The 21622-nt window shown below is 39.0% G+C and overlaps 3 protein-coding genes across 6 annotated transcripts; 2 read left to right on the forward strand and 1 right to left on the reverse strand.

Annotated features, from left to right (window-relative positions):
* Positions 1-391: 391 nt before the first annotated feature.
* LOC122091166 lies at positions 392-3221 on the forward strand. 3 transcript variants are annotated; one of them, XR_006143840.1, is made up of 4 exons: positions 392-520; positions 672-737; positions 1776-2197; positions 2288-3221. XR_006143840.1 is itself a non-coding variant. In XM_042661010.1 (4 exons), exons 1-4 carry the CDS (start codon positions 489-491, stop codon positions 2116-2118), a joined length of 399 nt encoding a protein of 132 aa, XP_042516944.1. In that variant the 5' UTR covers positions 392-488; the 3' UTR covers positions 2119-3221. The 3 variants fall into 3 exon arrangements, 2 of the variants coding, with proteins under 2 accessions (XP_042516944.1, XP_042516943.1); XM_042661010.1 differs by having other exon boundaries at positions 1776-1986; positions 2029-3221; XM_042661009.1 differs by having other exon boundaries at positions 399-520; positions 1776-3221.
* On the forward strand, positions 2149-2739 carry LOC122092281 (F-box protein At1g49360-like). Its single transcript, XM_042662607.1, has one exon. It carries the CDS (start codon positions 2149-2151, stop codon positions 2737-2739), a length of 591 nt encoding a protein of 196 aa, XP_042518541.1.
* Positions 3222-4422: 1201 nt separating the features above from the next.
* On the reverse strand, positions 4423-20497 carry LOC122091340 (calmodulin-binding transcription activator 5). 2 transcript variants are annotated; one of them, XM_042661214.1, is made up of 13 exons: positions 20195-20497; positions 19472-19597; positions 14367-14482; positions 13843-13931; positions 13644-13689; positions 13438-13549; positions 13076-13195; positions 12940-12998; positions 11527-11910; positions 7016-7704; positions 5794-6340; positions 4893-5201; positions 4423-4802 (listed from the first exon to the last, which is right to left on the reverse strand). In XM_042661214.1, the coding sequence occupies exons 1-13, from the start codon at positions 20259-20261 to the stop codon at positions 4764-4766; spliced, it is 2703 nt and encodes a 900-aa protein (XP_042517148.1). In that variant the 5' UTR covers positions 20262-20497; the 3' UTR covers positions 4423-4763. The 2 variants fall into 2 exon arrangements, with proteins under 2 accessions (XP_042517148.1, XP_042517147.1); XM_042661213.1 differs by having other exon boundaries at positions 13076-13228.
* Between the last annotated feature and the right edge of the window lie 1125 nt (positions 20498-21622).

A 21622-nucleotide genomic window follows, 5' to 3' on the forward strand; every position in this document is an offset into this window, starting at 1 on the left:
TATAATTGAATTTTATTATAAAATTTGACAAGCAGCCTATAGAATCTCAGCCTGGCCATTTTCGATCAAAATGGCCAAAATAGCTACATTATTCAAACATGGAGCAAAACTTTATTGGGTCATGAACATATACTTTAATACCTATGGAGTCTCAGCCTGAGATGTACATATCATTCAAAATTTGAACACAAGAATAAGATATTCTCGCAAGGTAAGGCGTGACAAACAACAAAAAGAACTGTGCGCTTTTCTATGTTACCAAACATAGCCTAAGACTCTCTTTCATTTTACGATGCAACCTAATTTCAATGGCTATGATTATCCTGAATTTCATTCAAATGTTATACAATTAAGACTTGGATCAATTTTAGGGTTATACAATTAAGCCTTGGGTCAATCAGGGTCAATCAGGTCAATTAGGAGTTTAGGACCAGCTCGGCCTTAAAAAAAATCAGGATCAATTTCGACTGTTCTTCAACACATCACCAATGGAGGACTTTTATCCTACAGCTGAAAACGGGTATAATCAGTTTTTATTCTTTTCTTCCTTTCAAAATTATATAGCATTGGATCCTCTAGAGTCTAGATACTGTTCTCCCTCTCTCTCTCTCTCTATCTCTATTTCTTTAATGGTTGATTTATATTCTTTTAATTGTTTCTTTGCTAAACAGAAGAGAGAACACAGTACTCGTCCAGGAGCCAAAGCCTGGCGACGCTAGTGTGGTAAAGAAGCAGAGGTAGATCTCCACTTCCTCCTCCCTTAGGATGTTATTCGCTTGTTCTTATTTATTTATTTATTTATTTTGTTGGTGAGATTCTTTGCAAGGCTGACCAGCTAGGAGAATACCGGGTTGAAATCGTCTGCAATTCCAATCTCGTACAATTCCGTGCAATACCACCTTCAGGCGATGACACATGTATTGATACCAATATAATGGCCCAGATCTGGTACAACTAATAAAACATTAAATCAGTGAAGAGGCATTTAAATCAGATCTGGGTCATTGTATTGGTATCAATACACGTGTCACCGTTTGAAGGTGGTATTGCACGGAATTGTACGAGATCGGAATTGCAGACGATTTTGCTAGGAGAATACCTCTTGATTTTAAAGGGAATAGATAAGGCTTTGTAGAAAAAACAGTAGAGATTTATATATCTTGTTGTAACCTAGTGGGAAAACTTGTTTTTTGTGCAACCATCTATGAATATGAATGGAGAGTAACTTAAGAAGATAGACCAGAAAATCTAGATCTTATCAGCAAATCTCCATGTTTGGTATATTTAATTATCTAAATAAAAGAATTAGGTTTAGATCTCAACAAATATCAATTGTTCTCTCTCATATTCAACTCTAATAGATCTTTCCTAACTAAATGAATGGGGCTGAAATCCATTTTTTTCATTCAACTTCTGTTAAGTCTTATGGTTGGATACCTCACATTGTATTCAATTTTCATTTTGATTTTTTTCCTTTTCTATTTGGATGAATTGTAGATTTAAACTTCCAAAAATACATAAAGGCTGACTACATGAAGTTATGCAATATCAGATTATTGATGCCACCAATAGATTGACAAATACCAATAAAAACTCTTACATAAATTTTTTGTTAGACCAATGTAATAATTAATTCCTACACATGGATGATTGACAAGCAATTCTGATAACTTGTTAAAAATTTGATTTAGGTTATAGGTTTCACTATCTTATAATTGAAAGTCATGCTTTATCATTGGATTGTTGCGTCATGTCTTCCTTTTTGTTACTTGCAGGAACTGCCTACATACCTCAACTGAAAAAATTAATCAAGAAGAAGAAGATAGTTCACTTTCTGATGTTAATTCCATCATAAAAGGATTTTGGTCTGAACTTCATGCTGACCTTCTTGAACCTATTGCATGCCGTCTGGGTAGAGTCGATCTGCTGGCTTTTTGTGGTACTTGTAAGGCGTGGCGTTCTGCTTCTTTTAATGCTTCAGCTGAAATTGAATCCGAAGCATATCATACTTTTAATGCTTCAGCTGAAATTGAATCCAAAGTATACCACACTACATGGTTTCTACAGTATGATAATCCCGATTGCCTTTTGTATGACCCGTCGCAAGATCGCCATTAGGATATAAATATCCCAGAGTTTCACTGGGATATGACTTGCATTGCTTCGAATGGAGGATGGCTTCTTGTGTACAGAGATGGTATTGTCTTCTTCTTCTTCTGTCCTTTCTCCCGGGCAAGAATAGACCTTCCAGCATTGCCTCATTCAGAGCTTTCTGACCATGTTGCAGTAATCTCATCGGTTCCAACTTCTCTGGATTGCATTGTTGGTGTCATTAATCATAGAAATTGCAACACATTGGTGTTAAATTTGATTCGACGTGGTTCTACTGAATGGACTATACATGAGTTTCTGGACACATTAGAGTGCCTACGCACCATTACAAGCGCCGCATATCTTGAAGGGGTTTTCTATTTTTTGGACTGTACTACAGATGCATCAGTGACATTTTCTCTAGAAGAAATTAAATGGGGTACTTGCAAGATAATCTACCATGAACCTTCTAATTCTAGTTCCCCAAATACACTACCGTTCTCATGTAATTGCACTCCCCCAAAGACACTACCATGCTCTCGTAAAACCTCTAATTGTACTACTCCAAAGCCACCACCACTATTTGCAAGAAACAGCTTTAGAAGAACAAAAATAGTGGAAAAGTTGGGATTCCCAGAACAAGTTTAAGTTTCAGTTTCAGTTTCAGTTTCCATTTGTGGAACAAAGCTCGCAGGTGATAACCGCGACTACTACATTCACAATGAGAATATCTACCGGTTGGGCGTTGAGAGATATTTTGCTTACGCCAAAGTAGTATGGATCCAGCCTCGACTTCATCACCTTCCTCCAAGTCATAGTTGGTGCCCTTGAGCGGTTTGATTCTGTTTCACAGTTCTTTTTTAAGTCATAGGATGCTAGATTTGATTGTTTATGCTATTGAGTGCTTTCCTTGTGGTGGTCATGGGCAGTTTCCTTTATTCCTTTCTAAGAGGAATTTTTATCCCAGTTTGATTCATAGTTAGTTATTTTAATTTGCAAAATCCAGGCAGCAACAGTGGGTCATGGAGCAGTAGGTGCTTATAATTTAGGTGACAATTTTCACTGTTTGTAAAATTTAATAATAGTATCTTCTTTTTATTGAATGGTGAATCACAACAAAGGATTAAGTAGTTGTTTTTGTTAAGAACAATGATGGAAGATTCAGTCAGACATACATGAATGGCAGGTTCCAAGCCATCTTGTATGAATGTTTAATGGCCCAATTTGACATTTTGATTACACAATGGAAACCAGGCCATAACCCTGTTTCCCACTTCAATCCAACTACAACCAGCCATTTTCTTTACCTCTTGCTCCACCATTGCTCCATTGTCAATGTCTTCAATTTTCATGAACACATCAATTATGGCCACATCATGCATCTTTTGTTATCAAATTCCAACCATAAGGGGTGGAAGCAAGGTTTCAAGAATCAGGAATCAAATTGGTGAATTCGATCGATTTGAATTGGAATCAGTCGTGATTGATCATTATTCCATCTGATTCAATATGCCTATTAATCCCAAGAAACCCTAAAATACTTAAGTTTTCAGATCGGGATGGACAGATTCCATCCCGGACTCTCTGCTGTAAACCCTCACTAGTTGTTTTAGTGACAAGCATTGTATGTTGAGATGCCGCAAGTTCCGTCAACTGAGCCTTAGATCATTTGTGTTCAATGCTCATATACTATTAGGTTATCTTCACCTAGGAGGTAAGCTTTTGGGTCAGATTCTCAAGTGATATTTTGTGGACTATTCCACTATATTTAACCCCTGATTGATATGGATTAAATATTCCCAAACAACAAAAATGAGTAATTTTTCTTTCCCAGCCACCACCATCCCTTGAAGTAAGGACACGAGGTAAGGCAATAAGAAATCATTTGCTTCATGTGACCCTATAGCTTCCTCAATGCACGAAGCTCCCCTCAATGCAAGGTCTGAGGAGGATCATAATATACGCAAGCTTACCCTTGCTCCACAGAGAGGAAATACCGCACCAAATAACAGACTGCATGGATGACATATTTAATGAGAGAAGATAAAAAACGGTAGAGCAATCCATGGTATCTGACAACGGGTAACAAAATGGTATATTTAACGACTAGAGGGTTAATGAGAGAAAAAAATAGAGGAGAGATACTATGAACAAGCTCTCCCCTTGTTCTGTGTTTTATCTTATTATTTGGAGTGGGAGAGGAAGTACACAGATGCATGTGGAAAGCCTGTTCGAATCATTTCTCAAACGAATTGGAGAAAATCCCACCCACCAACCAAAAAAGGAAAATGATTTAATGGTATTTAAGAAAAAAAAATGGGTTAATGGTAATTTCACAAAAAAAAGAGCAGAGATTTCACCATTCATCTTTGCGGTATCATACTCGGGAACACTCAAATTCAGATCATATATTTAACTAATATATTACAAGATGATCAACCTTCAAATTCCAAATGATGTTTTATATAGAACTACAATAACCAAGAGATCAATTTACAACCATGGATCTGTAGAAATGGTTCGAACTGTACATTCATTTATCTCAAAGGAATACAGATGCACTTTTTAGAACTAAACTCTGCAAGGGACTAAGTGTCAGCCTGCTTGAGCTATTGTGATATCCAGAATATCTAATGAACTTCTCCAGGCTTGACCCACATGATCTTCACCTGTCATCCAACACTAGGATCACGAAGCTCTTTGTATTCAAACTGCATAAGGTAGAATTAATTTAGTATCGAGGTCTACATAAACTGAATCACATCTTTGGGGTTTTCACCAATCACCACAAAAACACTTACCGTTGCTTGATTGTAAGCCAATTTCATCCTTCGGTATTCAATCTGTGCTTGCTTTGATCGGAACATGGATTGGACCCGTATAATAGATCTCTCCACACGCTCTTCTGCTTGCTTCCTGCTGATCTGGAAGAAGTCCTCCACACCATTCTCTTGATTTTGATTTACTCCAGCAACTTCAGTGCTTTGGACCTGAAGCCCACGTAATCCTTTTCTCCTCTTACGCCATCGTAAAACTGCTTTCTCAAATACTCCAACTGACCAAAGAATCTTGCGGTATTGCTTCCGTACTAGGAGACCTCGGAATGCAGCCTGAATTGAAGAGACATAAATCAAGCATATTACATAACTGCAAGATTCTAAATTCAAACCACCTTGTAACACACTAACACGACTTGTGGAAAAGGATCCATGCAGCAAAACCTCCAAGCAATTGGGAGGCCTTTGTGTGTTTAGTTACTTAAACTTGGGCTGGTATGACTGAAGTTTACCTATGAAGCATTTGCTCAGGGCTGACTGGCCTAAATTTGGGCTGATTTGGCAGGGTAAAAGGTACTGCTGGTAGATATGCCCCCATACTACAAACACATCACTCAACGTAGAACGAAGCAAACCCCTCAAGTAGTCAGGAAGCCTAAGTGGGTTGAGTTACTGACTCAAGTTCGTATGACTAAGTTTACTTAAGAACCATTTGACCAGGGTGACTTGCCTAATTTTGGTCCATTTGACGGTAAAAAGTTCTGCCTCCAACAACGCAAACACTTGGACTGACAGCCATTACCATAGGGTTTAAACCAAGCCAGTAAGCAATTTGGCTAGGAAACTTCCATCCACGTAATGAGAAAACTATGCCATATACAAGAAAATGAGTATACTAAGTAAGCCATTATCTAAAGGAGCATACTTGAATTTTAATAGCCTGCCGACGCATATTGAGAAACTCTTTCCGAATCTTCCAAGTACGAAATCTATGTTGGATTCGTGCAGCAGCTCCAATCTTCTTTCGGATCTCATAGTTTCGGAAGGCATGCTGAATCCTCATGGCTGCAACTATATTACGAGCCTCGTTCTCTGGATTGGAAAACTCAACTGCTTTTGTCCTCTGCTTTAGAGAATTCTCCCTGTATGCAGACTGTATACGGGCTGCCGCATCAGCAGCTGTCCGATATGCTTCCAAGCTATCCTTCAGGCACTGCTCATCCTCACTGAGGTTTTTGGGGTTAACAAGGTCTGTGGAGATAGTTTGCAGGGAGCCACTTAAGTTTCCTGATATGTACATAGCATTCAATTGTGATATTAATCCCTTTTCTGCAAGATAAGCAGCTAAGCCATCATATCCATTCTTGGAAGCAAGATCAGCAGCAGTTTGTCCACCAGGAAATTCTGGAGTGGGGTGTGTGACCAACTCTGGCCTTGCCCCCGCAGATAAAAGAACTGCAACCATTTCCTCCCTACATATGGAAATCACCAAGTTTAAAAAGAATGTGTGGTGAAATTTAAATATTTGAAAATGATAAGTTACTCCTCAGTGAAACAGGTTTAGTTACCACACATAAACACACACACACAGGATCCAGGGTTGGCATTGAAAGCCACACACCGTTATATGCACACATAATGTCTCTCCTCTTTGGACTATGGAATACTAACTTCTTTTTTTTTTTCCTTTTCTTTAGAGCACATAGTCTCTCCTCAAAAGAGTTTGGAGTTTTTCTGCTTTGTGATCTTTTGTGCTACAGTTGTATTGAATTAGATAATTCTTGCATCGCATTTTTTCATTACATATTTTGGCTATGGCTAAGGTAGGATCGAATAATTGATGTACTTTTAGTAAATAACATGTATCATATCTCGTACACAATTTCCAGCAAGAATAAACAATTTAGGAAAATAAACTAAATAAAACTTGAACAGATATGACTTATGCAGTTATGCATGGATGAATGTGGGCGCATACGTGTATGCAGGCATGTTAATCTTGATGTAAATGCTATCAAGGATGCTGTCTAGTGAAGAGAATAATTAAATAAATCTTGAAGCAGATGCTTAAACCTTTAAGAGTGAAAGAGAATGCCATAGGTAGCACTAACAAACATTTAGCAATTTCAAGCAGTATAAATAAATACCTTCCATGGTATGCAGCCCAATGAAGTGCTGTCCATCCAGATGCATCACGAAAATCTAAAGAAAGGCCTGAACTTGAATATGGTTTGACAGACCAGGTATAACCTAGGATAGTGCACAAATGGATAACTCCTTGACCTTGATGGTCCCGAGCAGGGGCTTTACACCCTTCAACTACTTTTTCCAAAAGCCACTCTAGAAACTTGTTCTTCAAAGAGAGTTCAAGCAAACTGTTTTTGGCTTGTGGAAACGAGATCCCATCACCAACTGACTTAATTAAATGTACCCAATCTCTGTCAATGGAAGAGATTATGTGCGCAAATTTTTTTGCCTCCCTTAGGGAATTTGCTGATGCCTTACTAGACAGAAGAGTAAGGCTATTGGTGGTAGAGAAGAGCAATTGCGCGAGTCTTAACTGCAGTTCATATTCTTCCCACTTATCTTCTGGTTGAGCAACCCGGTTATTCACAGGAGAACGATACTCAAAAGTCACTACTTGGCTAATGGGAGTACAACCATCAAGACTCACGTAGAAATTAACTGGGCCAGGGTTATGCGGCAATGCCATACAACGGAACACCCCCAATTGAACCATTTCTGCAGGAACACATGCATCGCCAAAGACACAAAGTAATCTGGTCCCTGCAAGAAGATGTGAATACTCTCTGCTAAAACATCCAATCACTATTACCTGCAGAAAACATCAACTGTATCTCAGCACTGATAGTTACCATTCAATCCTTGTCATATAGTAGTTATCCAGTAAAAAAATGGGGCTTTCTGTGATCAGATGACTACACAGTGCAGGATGCCAGACAAACCTAATTACTTTCATGACAAATTTCCCGTTAGTAAAAAGTAAATTTCATCAAGTACGGAAATTTCTTGTGACAACTTCACACTCATAAGCAGGAGATATCATCCCAATATGATTCTTCAAGCCTTTCTTGTAACTATTTAGGACTGCCGACTACAACCCTGTTGTGTCTTGTTCTTCCATCTTATCTACAGCTGTATCTTCTGTCAAATACAACATTTCCAGAAAATAATATCCTTGAAAAAACCTGTCTATTAACTCTTTTTTCTTGAATGAAATAGAAGAGAATATAGAAGAGGAGGGACACCAAGAGGCAAAAGCAGAAGCCATCATTTGAAAGAGAGGGGGGGGGGTTTGGACTCCATCTTCATATACTAAACTGTCAGGTGATGTCCAAAGGGATGCTAATGATCGACAATTAAAACAGATAGAACTTAACTCACTTATATAGTTAAATTTACTTTTCTCCAAAAATCTTGGAAATGGATTTAAATTACATCCAGAGAACTCAAAGCAAAAGCATGCCAACTATCGATCTCATCTCAAGTTGGGTCGAGCCCATCCAACTTATCCATTATTCATCCAAATTTTTTCATATCACTATTTTATTTTGATTTCTTAGCTAGGAATTGATATTCATAGATTCACAAGATCCAAGCAGTCTTAAATTCATAGGAGTCTTCAATTCTTATAGATATTTTGCCTCAGGGAGTTATGGAAGTTTTAGGGAGAACTTCATAGAAGTGTATTAAAAAGAAAAAATATTTGAAGATGAGGGAAATATTGTTAAAAAATTATATCCAGAAAATGTGTCTGAAACTTCAGAGAATGCTAAAAAAGCAAGGTTACAGACTCATTCCTCAAGAACAACATGTACTGCATAAATGAGGAATATGAGAGTATAATAGGTTCGAAGCTCGCCAAAAGTGGTCATCCCTAGTCTAAATTGGGCAGCCATCATTCCCACATATCAACAATTCATACCCCAAGTCAGTGTGTCATAAAACATGTTCATCTTCTTCTTCCTCAAACACCTTTCTGTTCATTGTCTGGGATTTGAAAAACATTAGCAAAGCATATTCCCAACTGAATTTGCTTTTCAGTCTACAAGTTTCCATGGCACGAACTAATTTTCTGAAATTTCCTGAACAAATCAATGGAAGATAGATTTCTTTCTCAAGAAGTATAGATTAATGTCACCCTTTTATTTCATAGGAAAGTAAAAGGATACCACCCTATCCATATTTATAATAATTTCACTAATAAATCTCAAGAATTATACAATAATATCACTCTCTTCAATACCAACCCATCCATATTTATAATGCCAAGCAACTAGAATACCAAGAACCCAATATCATTCAATTATCCAAAATTATGTACATACTGATTTCCCTAATGTCTGGAGCAGAGCAAGAGCAAGAGCAACCCAGTGTGCAAGGCTGCCGCTACTGCAGGGTCTGGGAGGGGAAAACGTACGCAGCCTTACCCCTTGCTTCACAAGAGAGGCTGTTTCCAAAGACAGCACCTTACTGGGAATAAGGATGAAAATTGGATGATTAGTGAACATGATTTCCTTAATGTCTGGCACCACTGAATAACAGCTCGACACTATTCTCATAGCTTTTCTTGCTACTTTGCATGTTGAGTCCTCCTTAGCTTCAAATACACATGAATCCCTTCCCCTCCAAATCCACCAGCACACTGCAATAGGAATCATCTTCTAAGAGTGAGCCCTCCCATCCAATGAGCCCCTTTCCCATTCTACCCGACAAGACAAGAGAAAACCAGAATATGACCAACCTGCCCCAACCACTGAAATAATCCTCCACCAAAAATTAAAAAGCAGGCTTGTCCGAATAAATGGGCAACATTCTCTGATTCTGCATGTACTCTACATTCTTCTTTAAGCTAAATCCTCTCCTAACCAGATTTTCCATCTTCAAAATCTTTTTCTTTTAAAATACAATAATATAATTTTGGGAAATACGACGCCAGTGTGCAGATTCTTGTGCAAGCGCCATAGCAAGCACAGTCCATGCTGTATGCAGACTTCTTTTTCTCATGAAAAGGCTAACTCCAACGAAGGTCAGCTCTTCGCCTCCCAATCTTGGGAATGAAATGCATATTGTTGAGTTATGCACATATTAATGATTTAGACATACATGGATAAAGGTTGACAAGAAGTATAGCTTTAAATAGAGTTGCATGGTGAAACAGGAACCGTGTATCCCTGTTTAGTTGGGATTAGGCTTAGTTGAGTTGAGCTATGTTGCACACATACATGATTAACCTGAGCTCCAAGATATACATAAGCAAATATTATGTGCCATCATTTTCAACAACTTATGACTAATCAAACTATAGTGTCTATACGTGAGCTTGTGTCATTCTGATTTGTTTTCCGGTTATGAATTTACTCACTAAAAACCAAGGAAATCATCTAATCACCAATTCACCATTCAGAAGTCTTAAGAGTTCTTTGGTGACGTCAGGAACTGAAAACTTTCATGAACAACAAAAAAAGCAAAACAGCTAGGTTTCAGTCCCTGTTCCAGGACTTGTAAAGTCAGACCCTCATGGGAGCATTAGTGGGTCTCCCATGTGGGTCTGATGGACCGGAGATTTAAACCATGGTATCGGGGCAGTCAGATTAGAGGCTGGCGATGCTGTAAGGATATTGTGCAGATATCATCAGCTGGAATGGCCGGGTGAGTGATGGTGATCCCAAAAATGATCTGCCAATGCACCTGATCCTGTCCCAAATTTTAAAACCATGGATGGACCCCATGAATGAAAAGCAGATACACCCCCCCCCCACCCCCCTTTTCCCAAAAAAAAATGTGAGGCAAATGGACCTGCCCATTTTGGGAATGTTCAAATCTTGACTTCATAGATCTAAATGTTATTTTGGAAATTTTCTGTTTTGTAATGGAATTCAGTTTTGTCAGATTTACATTGTATGGATCAATTTCACAATGTATGCCCTATTCATAGTCAACTTCCTACATGGGCCCACATTATAATAATAGTGCCAAATCAAGAGAACAGCTTTAGAATTCAGGCTAGACTTATCTCTTCTATATAATTTTATAATTTCTGAGGATGTACACAATTTCCATCTGGTTCTTTCATCAAAACCAGGACAACCTTAGGTCAAAACCTGATGAACCTAGACATTATTCATCAAAAAAAAAAAAAATCTAGACATTTAAGGAGTGTCTTCCACAAAGATTCTAGTCCAACAGAAAAAGGCTCAATAACACTCATAAGCAGTTAGATAAATCCATTTGAGACTTTCAACAATAGTCAATAAAGTTTTATAATTATTGCACCACCTATCTCACATTGTTCCATTTATTATCAACTGTGAACTTTGAGGGTTTTTCTCATATGGCAGCCATTTCTTTTCGTATTTACTTTCATTCTCATGAACATGGAGGTAATGAGTAATGTTATTTTGTAGATGTTCAGAATCCATACTTCTCTAAGATATTTCAATGCTTAGTCCATAAAATCTTCAATCAGCATATATAATTGCATTTGTGAAACACAACGATTTGGAACAAGTTTCTCAACTGGAAAATAGTTCTAGCCCCAAATTAGATATGCAAACCATAACAAAAAGCTATTTTTGGAGGATGGAAATATAGCAATAATAAACCACCACCATAGAACATAGAGAGATAAAAGGACCTTTGTTTCTTCTGTTGAAAAAGCCCATGCAGGTGAAACTTCAGTTATACTGAAAACTTGCTCTCCAATAGAAGGTTGATTATTATCTATCTTGGCATATACACTTGATTCATGACCACTGGAGATTGGGGATTCAAGTGGTGGATCATCTATCAATCCAGGGGAATCAGTCATTATGTTGTTCATCCATATGCCAAAGCTGTCCTGAGTTTGCAAACCTTCAACAGGAACATCCAATGAATCATCTTTTCCCCCTCTAGGCTCTTCAGAATCCTGTCTGTGGTTACTCATTCCCATTGTCTGAAAGCAATCATGGATTTGTAGTTGTACATCGACAGGAACACAGCCAGCAGCAGGCAAATTGTCTTTTAGGAGAAGATTACCCTGCAATGAACCATAGATAGGGATTACTACATAGTTGAAGTTAAGAATAATATTTTGAAATATTATAGCTGCCTGGTCTCTTTAAATTGCCAATAGTTGGGAGAATAGAAGGTAATCATAGGCATTGGTACATTGTGTGGCAAGCCATCCAGCTAGATTATCTATGATATCATCGATACCATCTATACATGAAAAAGATGTTGGTTGTAAAGCAGGCCAACAAGCCAAATCTCGATGACTGAACCATAAAAATGGAATTGAATTATCATTTTGAATCCAAAATCCGACAATGGTAAAGTATGCAAGGGAAAGACTAAAATTTGAAGTATCAGCATGTGCGCAACAGGAGATTCAAGCTACAAGACAAACAAAAGAGACAATTAAGCTATGTACATTCAGAGACAATATGTATCATATTATGTAAGGGATTGTGTGTGCTTAAGTTAAAGTTCCCTTGATGTTCGTCGAGTCAAGACCACCTACCCTCTGCCACATGGAGGGATCTTCTGCTCAAAATGACTCTTGAATGGGAGCCCCTCCATTGGAATTTGCCATGTGTCAAATTTTGGGTGCCATCTATACAGTACAGCTGACCATGTGAAGATGTAAACCCTTGCATTTACAATGGTTAGACTGCCCCAAAGTTGCCAATGCGAATTTTCAACCAATCTCCAAAGCCTTCCTTTCTTCATGTGGGAAAATTTGACTTGGGCTGAAACTTACTACGCTGATAGATGATAATGTGGAGAAAAAAAATTTCTGTGGCAATAGAGATGACACATGACATAATTTGCCCATCAAGGCAAGCTTGGCCCAATGCCCACCCATGTCCTACAGAAGTTCTCCAATCTTGGTGAACGTTTAAGTTCACCCCCGTGATGTTAGTGTGTGTGTGTGTAGAAAGATATCTCCCCACTGATTTTAAGCCAACAGAAAAGAGAACAACACAAGGGCGTAATATCACTATGACAGCATATAAAAAGGAGTGACAATGAAGAACAGTGTGCAACAGTCGCTGAATTTTCTTACATTGTTCCCGTAGTTGCTCATTTCATTTAGGTTCTGTTGTTCGAAATATGAAACTTCATCTGTCATAAAGAAACTGTGATTAATGGTCTCTAAGTTGAACAACTGGCTATATAAAGAAAATGTTCTAAGTTATTACCTCTCTTAGGTCGTGGAGGATCATTGAGATCTTCTGTAGCCAACAGATCGTCCCACTCAAGCGTGTTAATCTCATGGAGTTTCAGCTCATGATTTATAACAATCATACTATCACCAACCTCTGTTGATTCACCAACAAGAGAAGAGACAGAACCTAATATTTTTAAAAAATAAAACATCGTGATATTGTTGATATCAAGACTATATCAGCAAGATCACGTAATCAATTATCAACATAATATGATAAAGAAAACTACAAGATCCCTAAATAAAGCTAGGTACATTCCATCTTAATTAAATGGCAAGATCTCTTTTATTTGCACCTAAATAAGTTATAGCACAATCATGGAATGTTTATCTCACCAGCATGATCTACCCCAGAATCAATTTCTTCCAACAAAACCCTAGAAGAGTTTGGGTCAGAGTTGCCTGAGCTGGAATTTGAATGAACAGGTGTACTAGGAGAACCCTGCAACTGTATTGCATGACATGATGTATATAAGAAAATGCATGACTACCTTACTTGGCATATCCATAGTTAACAGAGCATGATATACCAACAAACTAACCTCTAATGTTTCACGATAATGGACAAGGACAATGTGTTCCAGTTTCCTGTAGAAAAAGATGGGGGAACCAGCAGATTCTTAAAGCACAAATCTCGATGAACATTAACTAATAAATATTGAATTTTATGTCGCCCATAAGATATAGAAAATAAGTAGTTGAAATGCAAATTATTCCACACTTCAAATAACCACTACATACTTGTCAAGCAGCCAATAACACCTGCGGACAAAGTTGGGGTTGTCCTGGCCATGTGCATAGTAGACATGGATCCTTTCTTCATTACCAACCTGTATGATGGAGTGAAAACATGCATGAATTCAAGAAAGTGGAGATTATCAATTATGAGTGGATATTTGTAAAATGAATTGTTAAAGAATATAAGAATTATCCTTCTTAGTACAACAGATTGTGAGATACAAATATTTTAGAATGATGCAAGCATATATAACATTCCAGATTCCAAAAAAATACAATACAACAAAAGAGAAGGTTGGTAACTAGGAACTTGCTAGGTTGAAACTTTGTAAGTATTAATTCTCCAAAAGAGATATGCAACATATAATCACTATGATCACACGGGATTGGTAATTTTGTAAAGAAAGCCCATAAGTACATAATTAGGACGATACTTTGTTCATTCAACTTCCAAAGTTTGCAAACTTCAAGGAGGCATATGTTGCATACTATAACAGAACAAACTGAATCAGAAGGAAGTAACAGACTTTTAGGTGTTCATGAGCTTCTTTGACAGTCTTCCCATCCTTTTTCTTCTGCCAGTTATGGCCATCTTTGCGGAAGTTCCTCAACATTTTACGGTCAAACAAAACGATTGTGCCACCTGAGTTTGGGAGAAAAACACATTGAAGGGTAAAATCATTATCCAACTTTATCTAATTACTGTTTGCAACAGACAAACCTTAAATTAGTGCATGAAAACAGAAGCAAAGAAACCCAAAAGTACACCTTCTTTCACCTCAAAAAGTAATGGACTCAGACTACAAGATCATTCTCATCTCCAAATGCATAGATATATCAGTGGATGCCTGGCAAGTAAAAGATATGGATGTTGCAAAATGTTGTATGAGAAGAATCCCTTTCAGACTTCACTATGAAAACCTCTTAAGTCCTGATCCATTACATTTCCTAGTTCATACAGACTGCATAAAAAGGCTAAGGCTGAAGATTTGTTCCTATGATACACATATGATGTGCATAAAAAAAGATGTTTACCAAGCAATTGGTGCAGGACAGCTAGGGAGAAGCTCACGTTATAGGATTGGGTTTTGACATGATTGTGGTCTTGCAAGATAACAAGTGCTCAAAATTTTATGTATAAGCTAAAGGGTAAGAACAATAAGATAGAAAAGGAAAAAAAATATAGAACGACAAATAACACCTCTAATTTTGATGAAGCATGGAGTCTCACTGGAATTAAACAAGGCTAGATGACATATCAACACCAATGAATGTATGGAATCTCACCAGACAAATCAGCACATTAATATCTACTACACAAAGAACTATCTGGACTCTCAAAGCAGATGATACTTCACAGAGATTACACTACAAATTCTACAAATAACTCTCTTAGTTCTTCAAATCTCAGTTGACTTAGAAAAACACCATTTTAGCATTTACATAGAACAACAACAACACATCTTAGCCTTATCCCAACAGCATTTACGTAGAACCTCCTACCAAAAAAAAAGCATTCACATAGAACCTCTTATTCTTTGCATGCAATTTACCAGTTCCTCAAAACTCCTAAATGGTTACAATTCCCAAGATGAGAACTTTGATGAATCGCTTCAACAAATATCTTATGGTCCTTTAGTTTATGGGTTGGCAAGCAAATTATGGGCCTCAGCTTTGAGATAGATTCAATTGGATCTGGTTATAAGCTTATAGTCATGCCTTGATCATCAACATGGTGAAGAATGTGGCCCTGCACTCTGCTCATATGCCTTCACTTACAGATTTTTGGGCCTATCACCATCATTTTCTGTCAGCTTCATAAAACTCAGCTCAGTTTATTGAAAATATGATATCTCTCATGGAGGTGTACATCAAATTGCTGGAATTTAGATATTGAGATCCAAATGAAATTAGAAATGGATTCCTTTTTATTTAACACAGAATTCCTATATGCATATCTTACAGAAACTAGTTGGTCATTAAGCACACTCAACCTTCTTGTAACCAGCATAAGCATTTGTGGTAGTTGTATAGCATGCATGTCAATCCCAATGTAAGCAGAACGATCTCCAACATTAAAAACTGTGCTGATTCAATTCACAAGGGGAAGCTCCCACACTTAAATCTCCACAAAACTTCTCTCACCCTCCTCGGTGCCTTGGCTCCTAGCATGGCACCATGGCATGCCACAAGCAAAGCTTGGTGGGCAAGGTGGCTGCCACAGGAAAGGCATTGTGTGCGGGGTTGGCCTGGCCATTCATGCATCACAGCACAAGTATTCCATGATGGACATCATGGGCGCTCACTAGTTAAAGAGAGCTGTGGATGTTTCCCTTGTAGATTTGTTTACTAATGGGGACCATGGTCAGCGGAAGGCACTAGCATGGCGCACCACCTGTGAGTCAGAGGCTTGGGACTGTGGCTGCTACCGGCACCTCTTGTGGGTCAGTCGCACCATAGCCTTAAGCAATGGGGCCATCACGTGTGCATGCAGGTGTGCTTGTCTTAGGCATGGCTTGGGTTTGTGTGGGCATCGGTTACTAGCATACAATGTGCAACAGTGATGGCCAACATGGGAAGTATGTCGTAGGTCTGGCAATAATGGTACCTTGGGTGCAAGCATGGTAGTCGGCTTTGTTGTATTCTTGAGTTGTTGTGGCATGGCTTGCCTTATAGTGGTGTAGCACTAGTGAAAGTTGCGACAATGTGGGATTTGTGTTGTTGGACGAGCATTTATGCTGAGACACAGGGAAGAGACCTATAGGTTGTCAAACTTGCTTTGTCAAGTGGCCCTAGTCATTGGGCAAGTATCTTAGTGGCAATGCAATGAAGTGACAATGAGAGCTAGCTTATGCGAACCTCAACTTAGTGTTGTGGCTTCTACGCAAGCCTCATACCATCAATTATTGTGGAGGCAGTTTCAATGAATGCCATAAAGGCATAAATGGTGTTAAGAATCTATGATGGCCTTGGTCAAGTGTTGGCTAAGGTGCCGCACATGCAATTTTGGACCCAAGAAAACTTGTTCGTGAAGATGGAATTAGAGCCAACAGTCAATGCTTGGAGCTAAACTAAAAATCTCTCCGACAATTTATTTGGAGGTACTTAATGCCATGGGTTGAACATAAATGCTCTGATAGTTGATACCAGTGGCAAGACCATGCTTGGTGAGTAGAACATCAACATGTTTGGATTCATTGTTGTGCTCGGTGCGACATCAGTTTGTAGGGGCCTAGTTGTTGCATCTGGAGCTTTGCAATGATATCGGTTTTGGTGAGCTTAATGACTAACTCAAGTAGTAATTAGTTTACTAAGGTCACAAAGTCTGTTGGATTCTATCATGTGGACATGGAGTGGCAATCATTGTTAACATTGAGTGGATGTTAACAACAACGGTGCTTAAGACTAGTAAGATAAATTGTGCGGGAGAAAAACTTGCTTATGTAGTGGAAAGCAGTAACTCTATCGTTATTTTCTGGCAGCTCAGTGGGGCGACTCAGAGGCATGTCAATGGAGGATGTTGGGTGGCATAGAGGTGTCAAGTAGTTTAGACAGTTAGGTACCATGTGGTCTTGGGTTTCATGCCAAGATGATTTTATGAGGCGTTGTGGAACAATGAGGCATGTGGTTTAAAGGTAGGATGCTTGATGTTGCTTTTGGGGTGTTGAGGTGGGATGAAGGCTGAGTACCAAGATATTGGGGAAAACACCACAGAGCCATGTTGGGAAGACCTCTTCGGAGGCAATGAATGATTTGAGCTTAATGAGTGTGCTTGCTAGGGGTGAAAGTAATGGTGTGTTGCCCAAGTACCAAAGGTAGCACATATTGTCAAAGGACGGGACCATCGTGAGGGCAATGGCATGAGGCAGAGCAACAAGATTGTTTACCAAGGCACAGACATAAATTCAAGGTGCTAAGGTGACACTGATATTTTGAGATAGAGGAACACTTTTATGGGGGACAGAGGTATTGGAATTTCTAGGGGGTGCCTTCTCAAGGTGGAGACAGAGGTTGAGGTACTAAAGGGGCATGGATTATGGAAGTTTGGTGGGTGCTCTCTCTAGTGGCGATTTTTAGTAGAGAAGTACAAAGTTTTGGGAGAAGCTAAATTAAGGAGCCGAACATCTTGTGAGGGTGATGCTCACAACTTTTTCACCAAGAGTGGCATTGGAGGAGAGTCTATTTGAGTAAAGCGCATACCCTGTTCTTCAATGTTGGTTGTTACTCATTACAGCTAGATCGGTTCATGCTTTGGGTTGGCATTGAGTGATACCATACATCATCCCCTTATGTGGACAGCTGTGAGCACGAGTGATAGTGGTGGTATAGGAAATCATGGTAAGCTTAGGTTTCATATTCAGCGAAGATTGGCCTAAGTGTGATCAGACAGGGGAAAATGTGGCTCACTGTGCATCCAAAGGGGTGTGGAGCTTGGGAATTCTCAATCTAATGAGTGGCTTAGGTGCTAAGTCGAAGCTTGGAGCGGTTCCTAAGCATTTGGAGCACTAGATGAGTGTCTTCCAGGGGCAATTGCTATGTAATGAGGCATAGAAGACTATCGGAAGAGGAGTTGTGGTGCCGAGTTCAGGTAGAGATGCTGGAAAGGCTGGTATTCAAGTGAGGTCTTGCATCTTATTTGAAGCCACAAAGTTCTTGGAGAGCAATTAGAAGTGTTGCATGGGGAGCCAAGTCAAGTCATTGTAAGGAGTAGTTGCATGATGGGAGTACAAGCTAAAGATGTTGGAGTTGAAAGTAGTAGTGTTGACGAGAGCGTTAACCAATTGAGTGGGGGAGTATGTCATGGCCAAAGTGTTGGCATGGATGTGACACTTAAGGTGGCACGCAGGCGCATGGTGACTCGATGATGGCCTTTGAACTTAAGGAGGTAGGGCACTAATACTTCAATATGACAAAATGAGGGGAGTCATTGTTTACTTCTGGAAAAGTAAAAAAGTCATAAGAGCTACCTTGAGGAAAGGTGGCGTGCCTCACCTCCACGGTGCCATGGTTCCTAGCATGGCATCGTGCCATGCCACAAGCAGGGCTTGGTGCACAAGGTAGCTGCCACAGACAAGGCATTGTGTGCAGGGTTGGCCTAGCCACGCATGCATCACATCACAGGTATTCCATGGGCTGGCACTCACTAGCTGAAGCAAGCAGTCGGTGTTTCCCATGTAGGCCCGGTTACTGACGGGGACAATGGTCAGCAGAAGGCTCTAGCATGGCAGGCCGCTTGTGAGGCAGAGACTTAGGATTGTGGGTGCTACTAGCACAACTTGGGATCAGTGGCACCATAGCCTTGAGCGATTGGTCTATCCCATGTCTCGCATGCGGGTGTGCTTGTCTTAGGCATGGCTTGGGTTCGGCGTGCCTTAGATGTGTCTATGTGGGGGTCAGTTACTAGCACACTCTATGAGATAGTGACATCTAACCCCCAAACGTCACTTTCTCAAACATTGGGTACTTCAGGTGTAACGTACCCCTTTTTTATATTTTCTAAACATAAACGCAAGGGGATGGTGGAATTTACACGTTAATGATTTACAATATAAAACATTCATCGTATATAAAAAATAAATTGTAATACACCTAGTAGGATGCAAAAGAAAAAGAGATTGAAGCAAGAGATTACTTGGAGGCAAGTTCACTGGCTTGACATGGATACTGAAATAGTTGTGATTAAAGAGTATTGCATGAATTTCATTTGGCCGCAACCACCGTGTTGTGGCTTCCTTCATTATAGTTCCAACATCCAAATCTGCTCAATGAATGAAAGAAACAAAATAATTAAGTAAGCACCATCATTTGAGATAATGCATACACAAATCTTCTGATCAAGGGGAACACTAGAGAAGAAAAGGCTTATACTTTTAAAATGCATACAACTGGACTGGTGCGGTGAGATGCCAAAAGAATAAAGTGAAAGTATTTCGGCAGTAAATACCAGAGGCAAAAGACATAGAATAATCTTTCTTTCTTTCTTTCAAATAAACCTTTCATTGAAAAACTCGAAAGCTCGTCCATTGGAGCTGCTATGCATAACTAAGGGATCTTTTGGGTAGAGCACTTCAGATTTTAATGGGTAAAGATCCAGAGACTTTAAACATGGATTATAATTAAAAATTCCAAACAGAATATAATTATACAGATAGAATTTTGAAACAGGGTTAGAAGAAGGAAATCGATATTAGCCCAACAGCAGTTCAAGTTACTTGTAGCAACAACTCTCATCTCTGGAAAAGAAGAAATCAACAACAATCAGGGCCCCTAATCCCCTTTTTTTCTCGAAACGTTTCTAAAAACAGAAATCCAGAGACAAGAAAGTAAGAATCGAGGAATCAGGTTTTGAACTTACCCTCCATTGTATGAAACCCATGAATCTCTGGTCCAGCAAGCCGGCCAGTAGCACTACTACTCTCCATGGCTGCTACTATTACACAGAACTATCTCCAGCCTCAAAGTTCCAGTAATTATCTAGACTTCCAGATTTCGAACCCTTCTTCAGCTCAGTATGAATTGGAGCTTTTTAGTACTCATCTCCTACTTTTTGGCGTCACTGAACCGAGAAATTGCAGAGTGGTACATCGTACACTGGTCCTGTTTATGGTTGTCATTTTAATTCATCTGGGCCTAACAGTTGTGAAGCCTCGAAATAAAGGTCAGAATAGAGTAAATGAGAGTTTGATTTGTGAAAGCAACGGTTTATGTAACGGATTATCTACCATTCTTTTCCAAATTAGATGAAAATTTCCCCGCCTTAAACTCGTATTTTGCCTAAAGATAATTGCAGATTATAGAATAGCCATTTTAGTCTTTTTGTTCAGTCGTTACTGTCGTAGTGTGAATGCGTGACTCGTGAAAGGCCAACAAAGATTGACCTATAAAGTAATGATACCCGCTACGGCGCTACCCTTTAAAAAGTGGTTTTTTCTGTGTTGGCAATAGAATCGATTTGACAAGACCAATCTGTATCGGTATCGATATCGGCAGCGACCGATACCAGCCCAATACTATGGGTGTCAGAAACTGGACTGAACCGGTGAGATCAGGCCACAGCGAAACCAAAAGGTTTAGCAGGCCCATTTCGGTTTGGGTATTATGAAATCAGCTGATAATACTGAACATGGAAAACCGGATAGAAACTAAACCCAAAACGATACAACAACTCAGCCTAATCCGGGATTGGGCTCCACTCCAACGACTGCACCCTCCAACAACCATCCAAGGACTGCAGGGGCTTGGTCACACATCCCAATGCCTGTCAATACCTGGGGATGTGTGTCCAAGCCTTTCCAGCCTTCGGATGGGTCGTTGGTGGGTCGTTGGTGTTGGAGAGGATCCCAATCCCCTAATTCGTCGGCTACATTGGTCCATGGATTTTTTTTGGGGGGATGAATTTTAGCTAAGAGTGTTAATTGGTTTGATTATGGTGTAAATGCTTCAATTCGGTTCGATACAAGATTTTTTAGGTAAAACCAAAACCGAATCATTTAATGAATGGTTTCATATATTCAAATCGAAATCATTATAAACGACTTCAGTCTGAACGGTTTTAAATGATTTACTTATGTTTTCTAATTTTCTATCCAAGTAACTTCTTTACCTTTAAAATTTTTAGTTAAACGGATGTAAATTGTAACATGGAATTGAATTGTTTATTGTTATATATTTTTTTCTTTTTTTTTATAGTTGTTTAATGTAGACATAATTTTTATATGTATATAAACTTAACCTTGAATGACTTAAACTTAAAACATATATGTTAATCAGTTTAACGGTTTAT

Source organism: Macadamia integrifolia, chromosome 10, assembly GCF_013358625.1.
Source record: "Macadamia integrifolia cultivar HAES 741 chromosome 10, SCU_Mint_v3, whole genome shotgun sequence".
Taxonomy (NCBI): Eukaryota; Viridiplantae; Streptophyta; class Magnoliopsida; order Proteales; family Proteaceae; genus Macadamia; species Macadamia integrifolia.